An 18,975-nucleotide genomic window follows, 5' to 3' on the forward strand; every position below is an offset into this window, starting at 1 on the left:
TAATGCATATAAACTGAAGTAATGAAAATAATAAACTACGCACCAACTTTCACTCACACACATAATAGGTTAGAGAGTGGGGACAGGTCGATTGGTTGAGTTCTCATCCACAGAAAAATGGGGTATACAGTCACTGGAATTTGGTGATTCGGCTGGCTTCTAGCTGAATTCAGTGGTCCTGAGGCAAGAACCAAAACCCAAGATGTTTAAGGGAACTGCTTGTTCTCTTTTCTTTTAGCAAAAATACTGCTAACTATGATGGTGTCATGTGACAAGCCCCTCCCCAGGCAGACCCAAGTGGGGATCCTCCTCTCTCTCTTCCAGCTTGCAAGCTTCAAATCCTGCCTGTTGACTGACAACCTTTGCATATTTCAGCTATAATCAGAAACCCCGTTGGAGAAAATCAATCACATCGCTGCCTCCAAGAGACCCATCGAATCCATCATCTATCTCTTCAAAATGAAAGCCTCAGGACCACTGAATTCAGCTCAAAGCCAGCCAAATTACCAAACTCCACAAACTGTATACCTTTTTTGAATGAACTATAAACTCAACTAATCTACCCTTCCCCGCTCTGTAACCTGTTTGTGGGTTTGTAAACCATGTGTGTACTTTATTATTTTCATTAGTTTGGTTTAGGTACAATAATGTTACTTTGTTAACTCAAGAAAACCTGTCCGATTGGTTCTTGTTCTGATCGTAGCAAGTAAATAATCAAACACCGACTGAATTGGCCAGTACATCCACTTTAAGAATCAAACCTGTTGTGGTCAAACAAGCAGAGGGAAATGAGGGAAGCCCTTTGACTCCTCCTCACTTGACCACAACCAAGGATGTATTTGCCTTAAGAAGCAGTACAGCATAGGGCGGCACAGTGGCGCAGTGGTTAGCACCGCAGCCTCACAGCTCCAGGGACCCGGGTTCGATTCCGGGTACTGCCTGTGTGGAGTTTGCAAGTTCTCCCTGTGTCTGCGTGGGTTTTCTCCGGGTGCTCCGGTTTCCTCCCACAAGCCAAAAGACTTGCAGGTTGATAGGTAAATTGGCCATTATAAATTGTCACTAGTATAGGTAGGTGGTAGGGAAATATAGGGACAGGTGGGGATGCTTGGTAGGAATATGGGATTAGTGTAGGATTAGTATAAATGGGTGGTTGATGTTCAGCACAGACTCGGTGGGCCGAAGGGCCTGTTTCAGTGCTGTATCTCTAATCTCTAATCTAAAAAGTTCACGAGATTGGTTCCTGGGATGAAACGGTTCTCCTTTGATGAAAGGTGGAGTAAATTGGGCCTTTATGCTCTGGAGTTTAGAAGAATGAGCAGTGCTCTCATTGAAATATACAAGATTCCAAAGGGGTTTGATTGGGTAGACACAGCTCGTTTCCCCAGGTTGGGGAATCTGGAACACAGGGGCATAGTCTCAGGAGAAGGGACCGATTAATTAGGACTGAGATGAGGAGAAATTTCTTCAGTCAAACGATTATGAATCTTTGGAATGCTCTACCCCCGAGGGTTGTAGATGCTCAATCGTTGAATATATTTAAAGCTGATATGGACAGATTTTTGATCTCTCATGGAATCAAGGGATATGGCGAGCAGGCGGCTAAGTGAAGTTAAGGCAGATGACCAACCATGTCATACTGAATGAACAGTGGAGCAGACTCAAGGGGATGTATGGTCTACTCCTGCTTTTTTTTTTTAATGTGACTGCCAAAAAGCTTTTTATAAAGTATTGCACAAGAGGCTTCTCCATGATATCAAAGACTCCCCTTTTAGTGGTAATATACTGAACTGGATTGAGAACTGGCTGGAAGACCAACAGGCCAAAGTAGTTACAGATGCATTTTGATCTGTTTGGACACCAGTCACCAGTGGTGTCCCACAGGGATTGGTGTTGAGATCATTGCTCGATTGTTATTATTAATGATCTAGATGTAGGTGTTGCGAGCATGCTCTGCAAATTTGCAGATGATACTAAAATCTGCGCAAGCATCTTTATCAAGGTAGGCTTAAAGAGTAAGGCCAGTATGGCCATTACTCCACAGCAGAAGTCCTCCTCTGCGCTGGAGTTAGCCGGGATGCCAGAACCAAAGTCGACAGGACACTGCTACATATGGCAGCAGCTGAGGGCCATGCAAACATTGTGGAACTGTTGATCAGGGTAATCTCTCGATATAGAAATCTGTCCCATCCTTGCTTTTTAAAAAAAGCGACTACAGTGTTCAACTAAAAACCAAAGCTGTTGGCATTGCACGGCACGTCAGTTGGCATCCGAAAGATCCATTTGCTCCTCCGCAGCTCCCAATTCCCTATTTTTCTTTCCCAGATCCAAAGTGGATGATATCATAATTCCCGTACATTGAACTCCATATACTGAACATAATGGAATCTTGCAGCACAGTTTCAAAAAAATGGCTAGGTTAGGGGGAGGGGGGGGTGGGTTGCAGAGAATGGGGTACAACACCAAACTGGAGGAAAATGGGCAGATCAAAGTTTGGACAGAACCAGTTTCATCTGACTGGAAAGTGTTTATATATCCCAAAATGAAGGGAGGGATAGAAGATTAACAAGTGAAAGTTAAGAGTACAGAAATGCTAAATGTATTCATAAAGAAGCAATGTTGGGTTAAAACCCAGCAGTTTGGATTTTATCTGAAGTACAGGTACATAAATCACTATAAGTGGTGACAGTTTAATAAGGCCAATAAAAAAAGCAGACCAAGCTCTGGGGCTCATTTCTCAAGGGATGGATTTGTAAAGCAGAGCAGCGATGTTCAATTTATGTAGAATTTTGGTTAGACCACCATGAACAGTTTAGGTCTCCATATAATGAAAAAGATTTGGAGGCACTGGAGAAGATGCAAAAAAGATTTACCAGGATAATATCAGAACTAAAAGGTTATACATTTCAGGAAACATTGAATAGACTGGGCCCTTTTCCCTTTATATTCAAAAGACTGAGAAATGACTTAATTGAGGTTTTTAAAACAATTAAAGGGTTCAATAGGATACACTTGGAGATGATGTTTTCACTTGTGGGAGAGATCAGAACAAGGGGCCATCAATATAAAGTAATCACTAATAAATCCAATAACGAATTCAGGAGAAATTTCATTACCCAGAGAGTGGTGAGAATGTAGAACATGCTACCACAGCGAGTAGCTGAGATGAATAGCAGAGATGGATTTACAGGGCAGCACATGTGGGAGAAAGGAATAGAAGGATATGTTGATGGAGTTAGATGAAGGACAGGAGGAGGTTCATATGGAGCATAAACACCAGGATGTGGGCCGAATGCTATGAATACTATGTAATTTTGAAATGCAGAAAAAAGGCATAAAGGCAGATGATAAATGTCTTATTGGTTAGCTATGTGGAAAGGCAGGTGTATCAGTTGACTTTGGACCCAATCCTTCCCCCAGCCAGTGTCTCAAACTGAGTGCAGCGCGGTTCCATTTGAAAGGCGCCATTTGTTAGGCGGAGTTTCAGCATGGACTCAATGGGCCGAATGGCCTCTTTTTGTGCCGTAAATGACTATGACTACCATTTAGAGAAGCATGGACTTGAGGCCGATCAGATTAAGGAGGACAAGGATGAGGACGAGGAGCAGGAAGAGGGGAATCATCTTCTTCTTAGGCAGTCCCTTAGGAACAAGGATGACTTTCTTCCACTCCAGAATTGTGGGTCCTTAGGTGACTGAATAGTCCAATTCTGTATCCACACACTCTGCCACAGGTGAGGCAGGTGGCGTTTGGTGAGGCAAGTGAATGGGATGCTCGACTTTCTGAACGCTCCTTCTGTTGTTTGCACTTGGTCACTGTCTGGGCATGTCGACATTGTTCAAACTGGCTGGCACCTTTGCGTATGTTTCTCCATTTAGGGTGGTCTCAGACAAGAGATTGCCACAAATCACTGGAAAGGTCTCATTTTTTCAGGGAGGCTTTAAGGACATCCTTGTAGCATTTCCTCTGTCCCCCTGGTAGCCTCTTGCCATGACGGAGCTCAGAGTAGAAAACTTGTTTTGGAAGTCTTGTGTCAGGCATGCAGACAATGTGGCCCGCCCAACAGAACTGACCAGTGTCTCGATACTGGGGATGTTGGCCTGAGAGGAGACACTGATGTTGCAGTGACTGTCCTGCCACTGAATTTGCAGGATCTTGCACTGCTGGTAATATCTCTCCAGGGTTTGAGATGTCTGCTGTACACTGTCCGTGTTTCCGACACATACAGGAGGGCAGTTAACACTGCGGCCCTGCAGACCATGAGCTTGACCATGACCAAGAGGAGAATATACTGTGTTCATGTTACTTCAATTTCTTCAATTGAATTTGGGGAGATCAGGGGGTGGGGGTGGAGGTGACAATTTTAAATTGCACACAGCCAGATCTAGGTCAGATATTAAGAGATGGTTCTTATCCCACAGAAAAACAGAGCTCTGGAACAGGCTGCCAGCTGATCCGCTGAACTCCAAGTGAGAGCTGGGCCTGTTCCTGGCTCGGGCAAAGATCACCTCTGACAAAGGTTAGGTATTGCAAGGAATTCAGGGCGAGTGATCGCCTACATTAATTTCAATCACCTTAAAGGGGAGTGGTCACAGAAGAATTTTCCAGATTTCCCCCCCATATTGGCCTGGGTTTTTTAATCTGGTTTTCTGCCTTTCCCTGATCACATGGTTTTCAGGTACTGAGGAGAATTCCTTTCTTTCAGACTTCTGTTCATGAGGCTGAAGGACTGTTTAAAACAGTGAATTGTATCAGTAAATAGGCTCGAATCCCAAGTAAACTGATTTTTACATTACACTGCTCAACATTTACCTTTGGTGTTGTCATAAAAAATGTAAGCTATATATAAGACTAGAAAAATGGCAATGCTAAAAGTCAGAGACACTGTTTACCATTAGTACAACCTTGCAGATACTTTAAAGATGTTCAATCTCCATGTTAAAAAGGAATTTCAACATCCCACAGAGGAAAGTGACAACGTCCCTTGAAGATAGGCTGTGCACTGGCAGTTGAGATATCTTTCCACACCAAACTGTGCTCAAATAGCAGTAACTTGAAATCTGAGTCAACTTAATGCTCATCTAGCAGAATTTAAAAACACTTAATACTCACTGTCGCAACCTACTTTAATGGGTTCAAGTGGGTTTAACTTGGGCGGGCAAATTACCTCCACTTGGCATAAGTGTGAGTGTTTTATCAAGTCAATAAATAGTGCTCTAATAGTTGATTGCTGGAACATGCTCTCCTCCAACGCAGCCTTTTCAAGAGTCACGCCGTCAACGGAATGTGTCTGTGTTAAACTTAGCCCTTCATTAGTCAGCAAGTCTTCCATGCACAGGATCCTGATGAGGTTGTCAGCACTAAACAAAAGATCAAAGAAGTTATGAAGTGCTTCTATTTTTTCAATTTTTTTCTGAGGACTCGTGGTTGAAGACTGTGGAGATGGATCCATTTGGGACTGAAGAGATTCCATAGATGCTGGACTTGGCTTTTTTTTTTAAAAGTCATTGCAAGGACTTGAGCTTTCTGTTTAAAAACATTTGCTGGATGTCACATGTCTTCAGCTAAATAAACATCAGGTGCCTTCTGATGACGGGAGTTGTTTAGAGAAGTGACAGTCAAGATTTATGGTGGTCAAGAGTTGGTTCTGTTTTGGAATATTGTTTTGAGTCAGTTGGGGTCAGCCTGCTAAGTGAGAAACACCCAACTCATCTTTTCTCCACCTCTGAGAAACCCTGCGAATCCAGTGTGATGACTAAAACCCCTGATGCTGCGTTTCTCCTGGAAAGCCTGGCAGATTAATTCTCGACGCTGCCTGAAAAGAACTGCTCCAGAAAGATCCCAGTGACAGCCATCGACGTGTATTTGGGATGCCAGAATAAAGGGACAATTGATATTATTCTATATCTTCCCCTTTTTCTTCAAGAAAAAACAAGTATTTGGCCAAAGTACTTTTTCTGTAAAGAGATCTCTGCAGAGAAAACTTTATTTTCTCTTTAACCTGTGTGCGCGCACAATTAATTTTTAAAAGGAACTTCCATATTTCAGTGTGTGTTAATGCTTTGCATCTTTACTGAATAAGTCTTGTTTTATAATAAATTAATAACTTTGTTGTTGAATGAAGAAACCTGGTTGGTGGATTTTATTCTGAAATAACAATAGAGTATATAAATGGCTGTATCGGTAACTGGGTAAACATTTAAATATATGTTGCGACCTGTGGAGAAGTGGAATGAGAGAAAGACAATGCACTCCTCCTGCCTCAGTCATAACCAACTTCATTCTGTGCTGATGCAGGATCACCAGAATGACTGCCACCTTTGCTTCCCAACTCAAGTGATTTGAGGAGGAAATATAGGGAAGCTGTGCATACTCTTATCAAGGATACCCAATTGTGCATAAACTTACAAGCCTCTCTACTAAAGAAAGGCAACTGCCCAAACAGGCAATCGGTTATAAAAGAAAATCCTGATCGTTGCAGTGAAGCTTGGTGGTGTTGCTTGGTAAATACATAACTGATATTGACCCTAAAGCACTTGTTTCTAGCATGGAAATATTCGTTAAAGTTACTGTAGCCAGCCAGTTTCCTCTTTGTACCATTTTAATAATCCATGCAAGACCGATCATCTTTAGGGTGGCAGATGATTTTTCAGGATGGTTGAAATCCTCCCATACCTTTGCAAACTACAAAGCAGCAAGGAGAAAAGCCAAAGTTTTCCAGCCGTAATGCAGTCTGTTCTACAACCCCAGTGAATGACACATTCTATACCTTACTGTTTAGCAAATTACTGGGCTGCAAATACTTCCTCTGCCAAGAAGAAATAACCACATTGGAACTGGGGTGGGAGACATGAAGGAAAAAGGATTATAAAGAACCTGTGCAGTACACAGCACAATCCTCTATCTCAGTATCTCTCACACAATCACTCATCACAAAACAATCGATCAACTCGACTGCCCGACTGTAAACTGGAGTACAATCGCTGGAAGTCATGGCAAGGTACAAGAAATGGCACTGGGGAGTGCAGTAGGAAGAGCAGCAAAGAGGGTTCTCCTTTCCAGTCTCTAATGACTTGAAAGAACAGGACATTTGGTCATTATGATAAAATAAGCTGAATGGCACTAAATTGGCCAAAATGCTGACTAGAGAATATAATATTCTGGTTACTCAACCAGTTGGCTTCATAGCCAAGATTCAAGCCTGAAGAGAAGGTGAACGATATGGAAGTTGTGTCGAACCGAGAGGCACCATCAAGTGAGCTGACGCAGAAAACAGGCTGACCAATACATCTTTTAGAAAGTAATTTTGCTTCCAAATCTCAATTTCCCATGGAAATGAAAATCTATTTGCTAAGCTAGATTCTGAGAATCCTGATCTGCACCAAGACAAATTAAGGTAGGGTGATCAGTATTCCTTTACAATGTCGGAGTCTATCCTGTTGAGATGATGTGCTAGAACAAGCTTGACACCTGAAAAAATGATCCAAGAGTAGAGTTTAAAACATATGCTGTGGCCCTAATATAAATATGAAGGTGGCTTCCAAGCAAGGGGGTGAAACTACATGGACAATACCCAGAAATCAAATGAGCATGCCGGAATCTGCAATCTCAACTCAATTGTACCACTTAATTTTGACTGCTGGGTTTCACATCCCCAAGCTGCGCAACAGGCATGATGATGCACACCTGCACGACAATCTCTGCTGTATTTAAAGGCACAATACATAAATGGAAATTGGATGGGTAGTGGACATAGAGCAAGGACAACGAGATTCAATCACACAAGTTGGAATTACTGCTGAGTGCAGACAGGAGCAAGAGGAAAATACTAATCTCTGGCAATGGGAGGAATAAACATGTTTCTCTTCCCAAAGCAGGTGGTTGGAGATGGAGGAGGTGCTCAGATTGCCATGCGTGTGCAGTCAATGGCATTGAATACCTGTGGGAATCCAGCCAGAGAGGTGAACCAGAGAGCCTGCTCTTCTGGTCACTGCCATCAGAGGGTAAATTTACAAAATTGCCAGTCCTGGCAAACAGTTCAGCAGTAACCTGCCTTATACATTTACGTGCAGCCGGCTGGAACATTATGAATATGCCTCCAGTAGCTTTTGAAGAACCCTGAAGCGAAATTTGAGGGCAGTGGAAACTTTCATACCTAATTAGACACCTGAACTGCCGCCTCAGCTTCCCTGGTCACTTCCCTGAGCTGCAGGAAATCCATGCTGTAACAAGTTAAACTTGGCGCCAAGTTGAAAACAAATTGCAAACACCTCATTAATATCTCCGAATGGCATTAAATGCACCAATAAGTCTGCAACTAATAAATCCCTGACTTCAGCGTGTATGCCTCTCACTGGCTTCGAAACCAGCCTCTTAAACCTGGAAGTGAACTCTGTGGAAACTGTCCCTTATTCAATCATTTCATATTTTAATTTCCTGCAAGTATATGTTGGTTTAAAAAATTCAAGTGAGCACAATAGATATTGGAAGCTTCTGTTTCAATGAAAGCATTGTTTTTTTTTTAAACAAAGAGTTCTACACTTAGGTTTCCATGAAATCGCAGATGATACATCACTGAACTGTACAGGCCTGAGGCTTCCACTTCATGGTGTATTCTGAGTTACTTGCTCCCAGCAGAGGTAATAATCAGAGTTTAACAACTGACCTCATTCCCCCAGGGCACAGAGGGGAAATTATCCCTAAATACCACTCTCAATTGCTGCTAAATGAACACTGATAGACACATGAACTGTTGCTTAAGCTTGCCTCAGTTGCGCTGGCCAGTTTCCTGAGCCCTGGGAAACCCATGCTGTACAAGTTAAATTTGGAACTACGTTAAACACAAAGTACAAACACCTCATTAACATCGTCTGGATGTAAAGGTTTTCTGGATGAGGTGAAGATCAGACCAGATAAAATGTTTCCTGTGACTAAACAACCTCCTGTTGCTCATTGGCGCTCACTGCATCGGAGGGAGAGTTGAATTTGTGGGAACTTTTCCCTTTCAGGAGGGGTACACCCACAGTGACGTTGGGGAACTCCCTTCCTAACAGCAGTGAAGGAGTGGTGATATTGTTCCAAGACAAGATGATGTGTTTCTTGGAGGGAGCTTGCAGGTGGTGGTGTTACTATACATCTGCTGCCCTTGCCCTTCTAGGTGGTCAAGGTCGCAAGTTTAGAAGGTGCTATGGAAGGAGTCTTGGCGCATTGCTGCAGTGCATCTTGTATATAGTGCACACTGCTGCCAATTTACACCGGTGGCGGAGGAAGTGAACATTTAAGGTGGTGGGTAGATGGGGATGCTGATCAAGCAGGCTGCTTTGTCCTGGATGGTATCAAGCTTCTTGAGTGTTGTTGGGGCCCATCCAGGCAAGTGGAGAGTATCCCATCACACTCCTGACTTGTGCCTTGTAGATGCTGGACAGGCTTTGGGGAGTAAGGGGCTGAGTTACTCACTGCAGAATTCCCAGCCTCTAACCTGCTCTTGTAGCCACACGATTTATGGCTGGTCCAGTTAAGTTTCTGATCAATTGTAACATCCAGGAGACTGATGGTGGGAGTACAGCAATGGTAATGCCATTGAACTTCAACGGGAGATGGTTAAATTCTCTCTTGTTGGAGATGGTCAATCCCTGGCACTTGTGTCGCGCAATGTCATTTGCCACTTATCAGCTCAAGCCTGAATGTTGTCCAGGTCTTGCTGCATGCAGGCACAGACTGCTTCAGTATTGAGGAGTTGCAAATGCTACTGAACATGGTCCAATCATCAGTAAACATCCCCACTCTGACCTTATGATGGAAAGAAGCTCATTAATGAAGCAGCTCAAAATGGCTAGGCCTCGGGCCCTACCCTGAGGAACTCCTGCAGCCATGTCCTGGGGCTGAGATGATTGGCCTCCAACAACCACAGTCATTATCCTTTGTGCCAGGTACGACTCCAGCCAGTGGTGACTTTTCCTCGATTCCCATTGATTTGAATTTTGCAAGGGCTCCTTAACACCACATTTGGTCAAATGCTGCCTTAATGTTAAGGGCAGTCACTCTCACCTCACCAATTTAGCTCTTCTGCCCACGTTTGAATCAAGGCCGTAACGAGGTCTGGAGCGGAGTGGTCCTTGACTTTGGGTACTTGATCTTGGCCTTGTTTACATCATTAACATTCACTTGAATAAGGATAAAAAGTCACTCAAAGAATTAAGGGAAAAACAATTATTAAGGGCGAGATTGCTCTCCTGCATCTTCTACAAAGTTGAGATTAGGTCACATACTTAACGGATAGTCAAATCAGAGGATTGCAGTCAAAAGAACCACAACAAAAAATCACAAATGTAACAGGAAAAAAAAAAGTGGAAATAAAATAACTTGGCTTTTTGTACAAAAAAATGAATTTTAAAAAAAGTCTTAAAAAACCATGCTTTTGATTGTCAGGCAAAAATGGTTCTACCTGCACTAAGCAATATGAAATAGACATCACTGTGGCTAAAATTAGGATCCAAAGTATTAAAACTTTCACACTGACTGAGTTTGTTAAGCGAAGAAAGAACTTGCAGTTATATAGCATTTTCAAGACCTGAAGCGCAAAGTCAATTAAGTGCTTTTTGTTTAATGTCTCATCCAGAAAACACCAATATGTCTGACAGTGCCTCACTCCCTCAGTACTGCACTGAAGTGTCAGCTTAGACTCTGTGTTTAAGTTTCTGGAGCGGGGCTGGAACCCACAACCTTCTGATTCACAGGCAAGATTGCAACCACAGCTGACACATCATTCAAATTAATACTGTATTTTCAGACCACTTGGAAGCATTCGCTTTTTTGAGGAAAAATACATACAAGACTACAATTATCAAATAGTAGAAATCTTAAAATTAAGCTAATTCAAATTTTGGTTGACAACAAAACATTTTCTATTTACTGTAAAAGTGGAAACAAGCTAAAATTACAAGTAAATTTAAAAATGATAAATCAGGAAACAGAACTATCACATTCTTCACCTCTTCCCACATTCTCTTAATTGTCTCAGCACATGTGCTTCCTTTTTTGTCCTTCTTTCTCTATATTAAAGTCTCTCCTCTTTTTTTTAATCTCACTCTCCTCTCCACACAAGTTCTCATTCCAGTACAGTCCACCTCAAACGCAACCTCCTAAACATCACTCCTAACTTTCCTGTCCGTCACACTGATCATAGTTTCTTGTCTGCATTTTGACCAAAAGGGCTATCCAGTGCTCTAATTTCTTCATTGACATTGAGAATGTTGATATTACCTGAAACCATTTTTTTTGATTGGCTTGTAAGGCCAGTGGAGAAACGACATGAGTGACAATGAAATGAAGAGTAGTAGCTATTTGATAGGAAGATATTATGCAGGTCAGAAACCAATCAGTGAATGGCTGGGTTGAACAGTGGGCAGGAAGATAGGCATCATAAAAGGTGGTTTCTGCTGACAGTGGGTTTTGTACCTATGTTAGATAAAATCTTGCATCACAATAAGCATTTGGTATTACAATGGCAGACATTAGTAGATGTCAATCATATGGAATAGCTGCCCACTTGTGGACATCATGCTCTGATCTTCCGAAGTCACCCCAAAGGTAACTACCATTTTTGAATTATTGCCTTCAAGCAACTACAAGACTGAGGGTTTAAGTATAAAATTAAGTCTAATTCTGAGTCAATGGTAATGACCAACACCACCAGAAATCAAATTTCAACGAGTTAGCAAACATTTCCAATCGTACATAAAGATAAATAGAGAATCATAAAATATAGATTCAAATGGGTACCTACCCAGAATTCCTCCTGAAGTGGTTTAATATTACTTAGAAGTACTTCCTCATAGTTTCCATAGCCTCTGAACACAACAACTGCCGTCACTCCTGAAGGGTGAAGTGCCTTGACCACTGCCCGATAAAACTGTAGCAAAGGGAAGAGATTCAAATTGAAATCAACAAAATTAGGAAAAATCTATGCTGGACAGGCAATTGAACTATAGTAGTGAAACACAAAGCAAATTTTGGGATAATACCACTCAATGACAGCACATTTTGGTGCTCTGCACACTGCATCAGGTAATAAAGATTGCTTTTTTCATCCATAAATTTATGGAGAATTGTAACCCAAATCCAATACCATTGGAATCTTCAGATCAGATATCCGAAAAAAACTGTAATATCTATTTAATATACGTACTAAAAAAGAAAACTCAAAATCCAACAAAAATATTCAAGCATACACTGTAGCACTATGGGTGGCTGAAAAAAATGCCTGGTTCATCTTATATGGTCTACTTAATTGAACATTCAAATTTATCTTTGGCAAGTATAAATGGAAGGCATTTACCAATCAGGCATGCTATAGCCTGCCGGGCTGAAAATTGAATTCAATAATTTCAGAGCATGACGGGGCCCCCCTTTTCATGTTTAGTTATTTTTTCTTTGGTTATTTTATTTTAGGTTTTTTTGTGTTTAGTTTGTTTCTACTGTGCCTACCCACTGTTTCTTTTGTCAGTTCTGAAGGAGGGTCACGGACCTGAAACGTTAACTCTGCTTCTCTCTCCACAGATGCTGCCAGACCTGCTGAGTATTGCCAGCATTTCTCGTTTTTATTTCAGATTTCCAGCATCTGCAGTATTTTGCTTTTATTATATAAATGTTAGGCAGTCAACCTTCAAACATAAATTCTTATTTGAAGTACAAGGACCAACCTCCTTGGAAAGAGAAATCCAAACAATATTTATGGAAGCTGAAAGGATAGCTAAACAAGGCCATCTTGGAAGCTCTACTTCATATAACCACATGTTAAGAACCACAGGACGGTGAAGGGCAAGACAGCCAAGAAGCCTTATAATTTGAGTTTGCAGGAAGACAGCTGGAGTAAAGTGGCAGTACAGTACAATTCTAAGAATATAGGTTCATGAGGATATTTAGAGGAATTAGGCATTGCAAGAGCAAAATGACCAGATGCAGTTTGCTGGAACTGCTGTCCTGCAAAATACGCTGCTTTTGGACTGTGACTTTTACCAGATGTAGGATGTCATACAATCATAAGTATCCTTGTACTGCAAAAACTAATTGTAATTTCTTAAAGGGGGGGAAAGGTCATTCAGAGACCTGAAGCTGTCTACAGCATGTTCTCTCATCTCTCTTCTTTGAAAGGGAATACTCAGAGCTTCTGTAATTTGTTGCAATTTCAAATATAATCCCCTTTTACTACTTTGCAGTATTAAACTTTGCGACATTGAAGTTTAACATTAAGTTTGCTGGTCTACAATTTTATGACCTGAGTTTTATTTCTCCCATTAGCATTAGGGGAAAGAAATGTTGAACCATTGTTTTATCTACAGTTAAAACTTTTGTCATCTTCCAAGGTCCATAGGGTGCATCAACAAACATAGAAACAGAAAACAAAAAGGGAAATATCTTGTGCTATGGTGAAAAAGCAAATAAGGAGACCCAAGGTCCGTGTTTGGATACAGAACTTGCCGTGTCTAAGAAGTGATAGGTTTTTTTGCAGTATATCCTAAGGGGCTTGGGTCATTTGCAGTGTAGAAGGATCAAGGACGACACCAGACAGACATACTAGCATATGTGAATAGGAGAGATAGGCAACGGATCACGCCTTCTACCGGAGGATCAACACAGAGTAATGTAGTTTTCAATTGTTCTTTGTACACTGCTGCTCAAATTTTGCGGGTTTTCTCACTAATGCTTAAATTAAAAAGGCAAGTACCCCATATGCCTTCCTAACCATCTTATCTACCTGTGCTGCTGCCTTCAGTGATCTACGGACAAGTACACGAAGGTCCCTCTGTACTTCCTAGGGTCCTACCATCCATTGTATATTCCCTTCCTTTGTTCGTCCTCCCAAAATGCAGCACTTCACACTTATCAGAATTAAATTCCATTTGCCACTGCTCCGCCCATCTTACCAGCCCGTCTGTTTCGTCCTGTAATCTATGGGCGGCACAGTGGCGCAGTGGTTAGCACCGCAGCCTCACAGCTCCAGGGACCCGGGTTCGATTCCGGGTACTGCCTGTGTGGAGTTTGCAAGTTCTCCCTGTGTCTGCGTGGGTTTTCTCCGGGTGCTCCGGTTTCCTCCCACAAGCCAAAAGACTTGCAGGTTGATAGGTAAATTGGCCATTATAAATTGTCACTAGAATAGGTAGGTGGTAGGGAAATATCGGGATAGGTGGGGATGTTTGGTCGGAATATGGGATTAGTGTAGGATTAGTATAAATGGGTGGTTGATGTTCGGCACAGACTCGGTGGGCCGAAGGGCCTGTTTCAGTGCTGTATCTCTAATCTAATCTAATCTAAGGCTGTCCTCCTCACTATTTACGACACCACCAATTTTTGTGTCATCTGCGAACTTACTGATCATTCCTCCTATATTCAGGTCTAAATCATTAATGTACACTACAAACAGCAAGGGTCCCAGCACCTATCCCTGTGGTACACCACTGGTCACAGGCTTCAACTCGCAAAAACAACCCTCGACCATCACCCTCTGCCTCCTGCCATTAAGCCAATTTTGGATCCAATTTGCCAAATTACCCTGGATGCCATGGGCTCTTACCACCTTAACCAATCTCCCATGCGGGACCTTCACAAAAGCCTTACTGAAGTCCATGTAGACTACATCAACTGCTTTACCCTGAACTACACATTTAGTCATCACCTTGAAAAATTCAATCAAGTTAGTTAGACATGATCTCCCCTTGACAAAGCCATGCTGACGATCCAAGATTAATCCCTGCCTCTCCAACTGGAAATTAATCCTATCCCTCAGAATTTTTTCCAATAGCTTCCCCACCACTGATGTTAGACTCACCGGCCTGTAATTACCTGCTTTATCCCTGCCACCCTTCTTGAATAATGGTACCACATTCGCTGTCCTCCAATCCTCTGGTACCTCTCCTGTGGCCAGAGAGGATTTGAAAATTTGTGTCAGAGCCCCTGCTTGCCTCACATAACAGCCTGGGATACATCTCATCTGCGCCTGTGAATTTATCCACTTTTACGCCCGCTAAAACAGCTAATACTTCCTCTCTTTCAATGCTAATATGTTCAAGGACATCACAAACCCGCTCCCTGATCTCTACACTTACATCGTACTTCTCTATACTAAATGTGATGAGAGTTCTGGCCTTTACCACCTTTTCAGGCAGTGGGTTCCAGGTCTCCATCACTCTCTGGGTGAAAACATTTCTCCTAAATACCCCTCTAATCCTTCCACCAATTACTTTAAATCTATGCCCCTTACTGACCTCTCTACTAAGGGAAATAGGTCCTTCCTGTCCAATCTATACAGGCCCCTCATAATTTTATAAACCTTAATTGAATCTTCCCTCACATTCCTCTGGTGTCAGCTGCGGCTCAGTTTGGAGCACACTTGCCTTAGTCAGAAGTTTGTGGGTTCAAGTCCCACTAGGACTTCAGCAAAAATAAAAATCAAGCTGGACGATCCAGTACAGTACTGAGGGAGTGCTGCAATGTCGGAGATTCAGAAGTGACGTTAAAACCATCTGCCCTCTCAGGTAGATGTAAAAGAACCAATGGCACTATTTCAAATAAGAGCAGGGGAGTTACCCACTATGCCCTAGACAATACTTATTCCTTAAACAACATCACAACAAATTATCTGGTCATTATCGCATTGCTATTTATGGGAGTTTGCTGTATGCAAGTTGGCTGCCGGGTTTCCTACATTACAACAGCGACTACACTTCAAAAGTATTTCATTGGCTGTGACGTGCTTTGGTGGTCATGACAGGCACTGTATAAATGCAAGTCGTTCTTTTTCTCTCTTCCAAAGAAAACAACCCCAGCCTATCCAATCTTTCTTCAAAGCGAACATTCTCCTAAACCTGCTCCGTCTTCTCTCTAGTACAATCACATCCTTCCTGTAATGCAGTGACCAGACCTCCAGCTGCAGCCGAGTTAGTGTTTTATACAGTTCTAGCCATAACCTCCCTGCTCTTATATTCTATGCCTCAGCTAATAAAGGTATATGCCTTCTTAACCACCTTTTCTGCCTGTCCTGCTACCTTCAGGGATCTGTAGACATGAAAAGGTCCCTCTATTTCTCTACACTATTATTTGTGTATTCTCTTGTTTGCCCTTTCCAAACGCTTCACCTCACACTTCTCTGTTTGAATTCCATTTGCTATCCATCTGAGCTGACTATAGCTTTCTTCCTCACTATCAATCGCACGGACAATTTTTGTGTCATCTTCAAACTGGTTAACGCTGCCCCCTATATTTAAGTGTGAATCATTGACATACCACAAAAAGCAAGGAACCTAATATTGAGCCCTGCGGAACTCCACTGGAAATTGCCTTCCAGTCATAAAAACACAATGACCATTAAGTACCCTTTGCTTCCTTCTACTGAGCCAATTTTGGATCCAACTTGCCACTTTCCCTTGGATCCCATGGGTTTTTACTTTTCGGAGCAGCCAGCCATGTTGGACCTTATCAAAAGCCTTCCTAAAATCCATGTAGACTACATCAAACTCTCAATTTGTCTAGAGAAAGAACAGAATGAGAGAGAGAGACAGTGTTGAACTCTGAGGAGGATAGGAAGAGTCATAGGATAAGTCATCAACTGCAGCAAGTATAAATCGGGGAGGAAATTAGATCGCGATGAACGACTGCTTACACATAATGGCTTCAAATTTGTGTTGAAGGAAGTTGGCGGTGCATCTGTACCAAAAGTGGGTTGAAAGACTTAAGTAAATTGCCTTTTATAATACAACCACAAAAAGACCTGAAACGTTAACTCTGCTTCTCTCTCCACAGATGCTGCCAGACCTGCTGAGTATTTCCAGCACTTTGTTTTTATTTCAGATTTCCAGCGTCTGCAGTATTTTGCTTTTATTATATTACAGTATAGAGTGTTTTTCTGAGGCACCACTATTGGGGGAAGACAAAGAAACATTTGCCTTACACTTAATTGTACTACATCTGACTTGGGAATGCGTGATACTGACAGCAGCCAAAGTGGGTTTCCATTTTCCAGCACCCTTCACCACAGTGAGCACCAAGTGTATTTTTTTAAAAAAATCTGCTATCTACTGTATAAATTAGCAAAGTCCAAGATAACAAATCTTACCTTGTTATCTTCCCAATAGAGAGCTAAGCACTGATCCCCTGGTCTCCAATCACTAAATTGTGATTTATTTGACACTGTTGAAGAAGGGTAATCAGTCTCGTAAGGTTTTTCCCATGTTCTTTCTGGTTTAATTGGTCCAGTTCTTTTCTTTGACCCTGAATCGTAAATTCCATTATTGCTCTGAGAATATTCAGTAAGCTTTAACTGGTTAGGTTCTGTTGATTTTATCGGTCCGGTTCTTTTTCTCAAAAAGGGGTCTTCTACTTGTCCATTAGATATGTTACATGCATCAACAATTTGTGCACAGGTATTGTCAATGTGTAGATTGAAGTCCCTTGCGTTTTTCACATTTCCAGAGATTCCACTACATATTATTGGAGACAGATCCATACCTTTTCGTTCATTGAAAGTACTATAATTATGTCTCTGGTTTTCAAATTTCACTCTCTGTTGGCTGCTGTTATCCAGTTTCTCTCTTTTACTCTGACTCCCTTTAAATTCCACTGAACCTGGGCCATCTCCCAATTTATTAGTTTGGCTCTCGTCTTTAGTCGTTCTCGTCGACTCATTACCCAAATGAATTATTTGTTGACCAGGGTCTCTTAGCCTTTCATTCCCAGCGTAATGCCTGCCACCTCTTCTCCCATCCTCCATCCATTGGCCGGATCCTGTGGAGTTCTGCCTTTCAGGTACTCTGCCCCTCTGTGGGCCAGTGTTCTCCAAAGCTTGCCTGGCCAGTAGATTCTCCCTCTGGAAGCGAGGTGGCCTATCATGTTTTTGTGGTCGATCGTTATTCCAGGGGGGATTCTTTTGCTGAAAGCCCTTCATAGCAATACCTTTATCAGTGCTCGAGTGATATGGAAGCTGCATTTTTGACTCTAAGAAACAAATGCAAACAATAAAGTATGACAAGTTTTTTTTTTAAACTTTCACTCATTTTGGCACTGTACAAATAAACACTGTCGAAAATATATCCCCGAAAACTTGTGCACTATTTCGGGAGTCTTTCGCGCTCCATCACAACCCCCCCCCCCCCCCCCACCAAAGTACACAATAAAAATATTGAGTTAAATATTTAACCCTACAGTTTTACATCATAAGTGACTTCATATTTTAATATGTCTGCAGTAAAAGTCTGTGGCATGTCAGCTTTGTGGCCATTTTTAAAAGTCTTCTGCAAGCCAAATTTAAATGGAAATTTACCACTGACTTGATTGGTGTTGGAGAGAATCCACTTCACTGACTTGTCATTGAGTCATCGAGAGATACAGCACCGAAACAGGCCCCACGGCCCACCGAGTCTGTGCCAACCATCAACCACGCATATTACACTAATTGTTTCTTGATCCCATTTTTCCCTCTCACATCCCCAGCTTCCCTCAATTCTCCTACCACCTACCTACACTAGGGGCAATTTTTTTTTTTTACAATGGCCAATTTACCCATCAACCCACAAGTCTTTGGCATGTGGGAGGAAACCTACGCGGTCACAGGGAGAACTTGCAAACTCCACACAGGCAGTACCCAGAACTGAACCCGGGTCACTGGATCTGTGAGGCTGTGGTGCTAGCCACTGTGCCGCCCAAAAGCACTTCAAAAGCAGATGATGCGCCCTACTGAGGTGGACTCAAAAACTAACCAGACTCAGCCCACCAGGTGATAAAAATATTTAATCTTGATATGACTTCAATGAAAATAATTAATACTGGTCACTGGACTGTGTGCTCAGGTTTGCAGTCTACTTTCTGTATTATGACAGAAGGCCATTGACGAACAGGTAGTTTAACTGGTATCAGTTAAACCTATTTTAATTGACCGGTCTATTGTTACAAAAAGTGTTTTACAATGGGTCAGCTTAGATTTACTGA

At 42.1% G+C, this 18,975-nt stretch overlaps 1 protein-coding gene across 1 annotated transcript in view; it reads right to left on the bottom strand.

Annotated features, from left to right (window-relative positions):
- The window catches only part of tdrd3 (tudor domain containing 3), a 193,968-nt gene that overhangs the window by 10,075 nt on the left and 164,918 nt on the right, over nt 1-18,975 (bottom strand). The window contains 3 exon segments of the mRNA XM_068034428.1: nt 8,064-8,115; nt 11,783-11,908; nt 17,108-17,985. Coding sequence (XP_067890529.1) covers nt 8,064-8,115; nt 11,783-11,908; nt 17,108-17,985 — 1,056 coding nt within the window.

Source organism: Heterodontus francisci, chromosome 6, assembly GCF_036365525.1.
Source record: "Heterodontus francisci isolate sHetFra1 chromosome 6, sHetFra1.hap1, whole genome shotgun sequence".
NCBI classification, from domain to species: Eukaryota; Metazoa; Chordata; class Chondrichthyes; order Heterodontiformes; family Heterodontidae; genus Heterodontus; species Heterodontus francisci.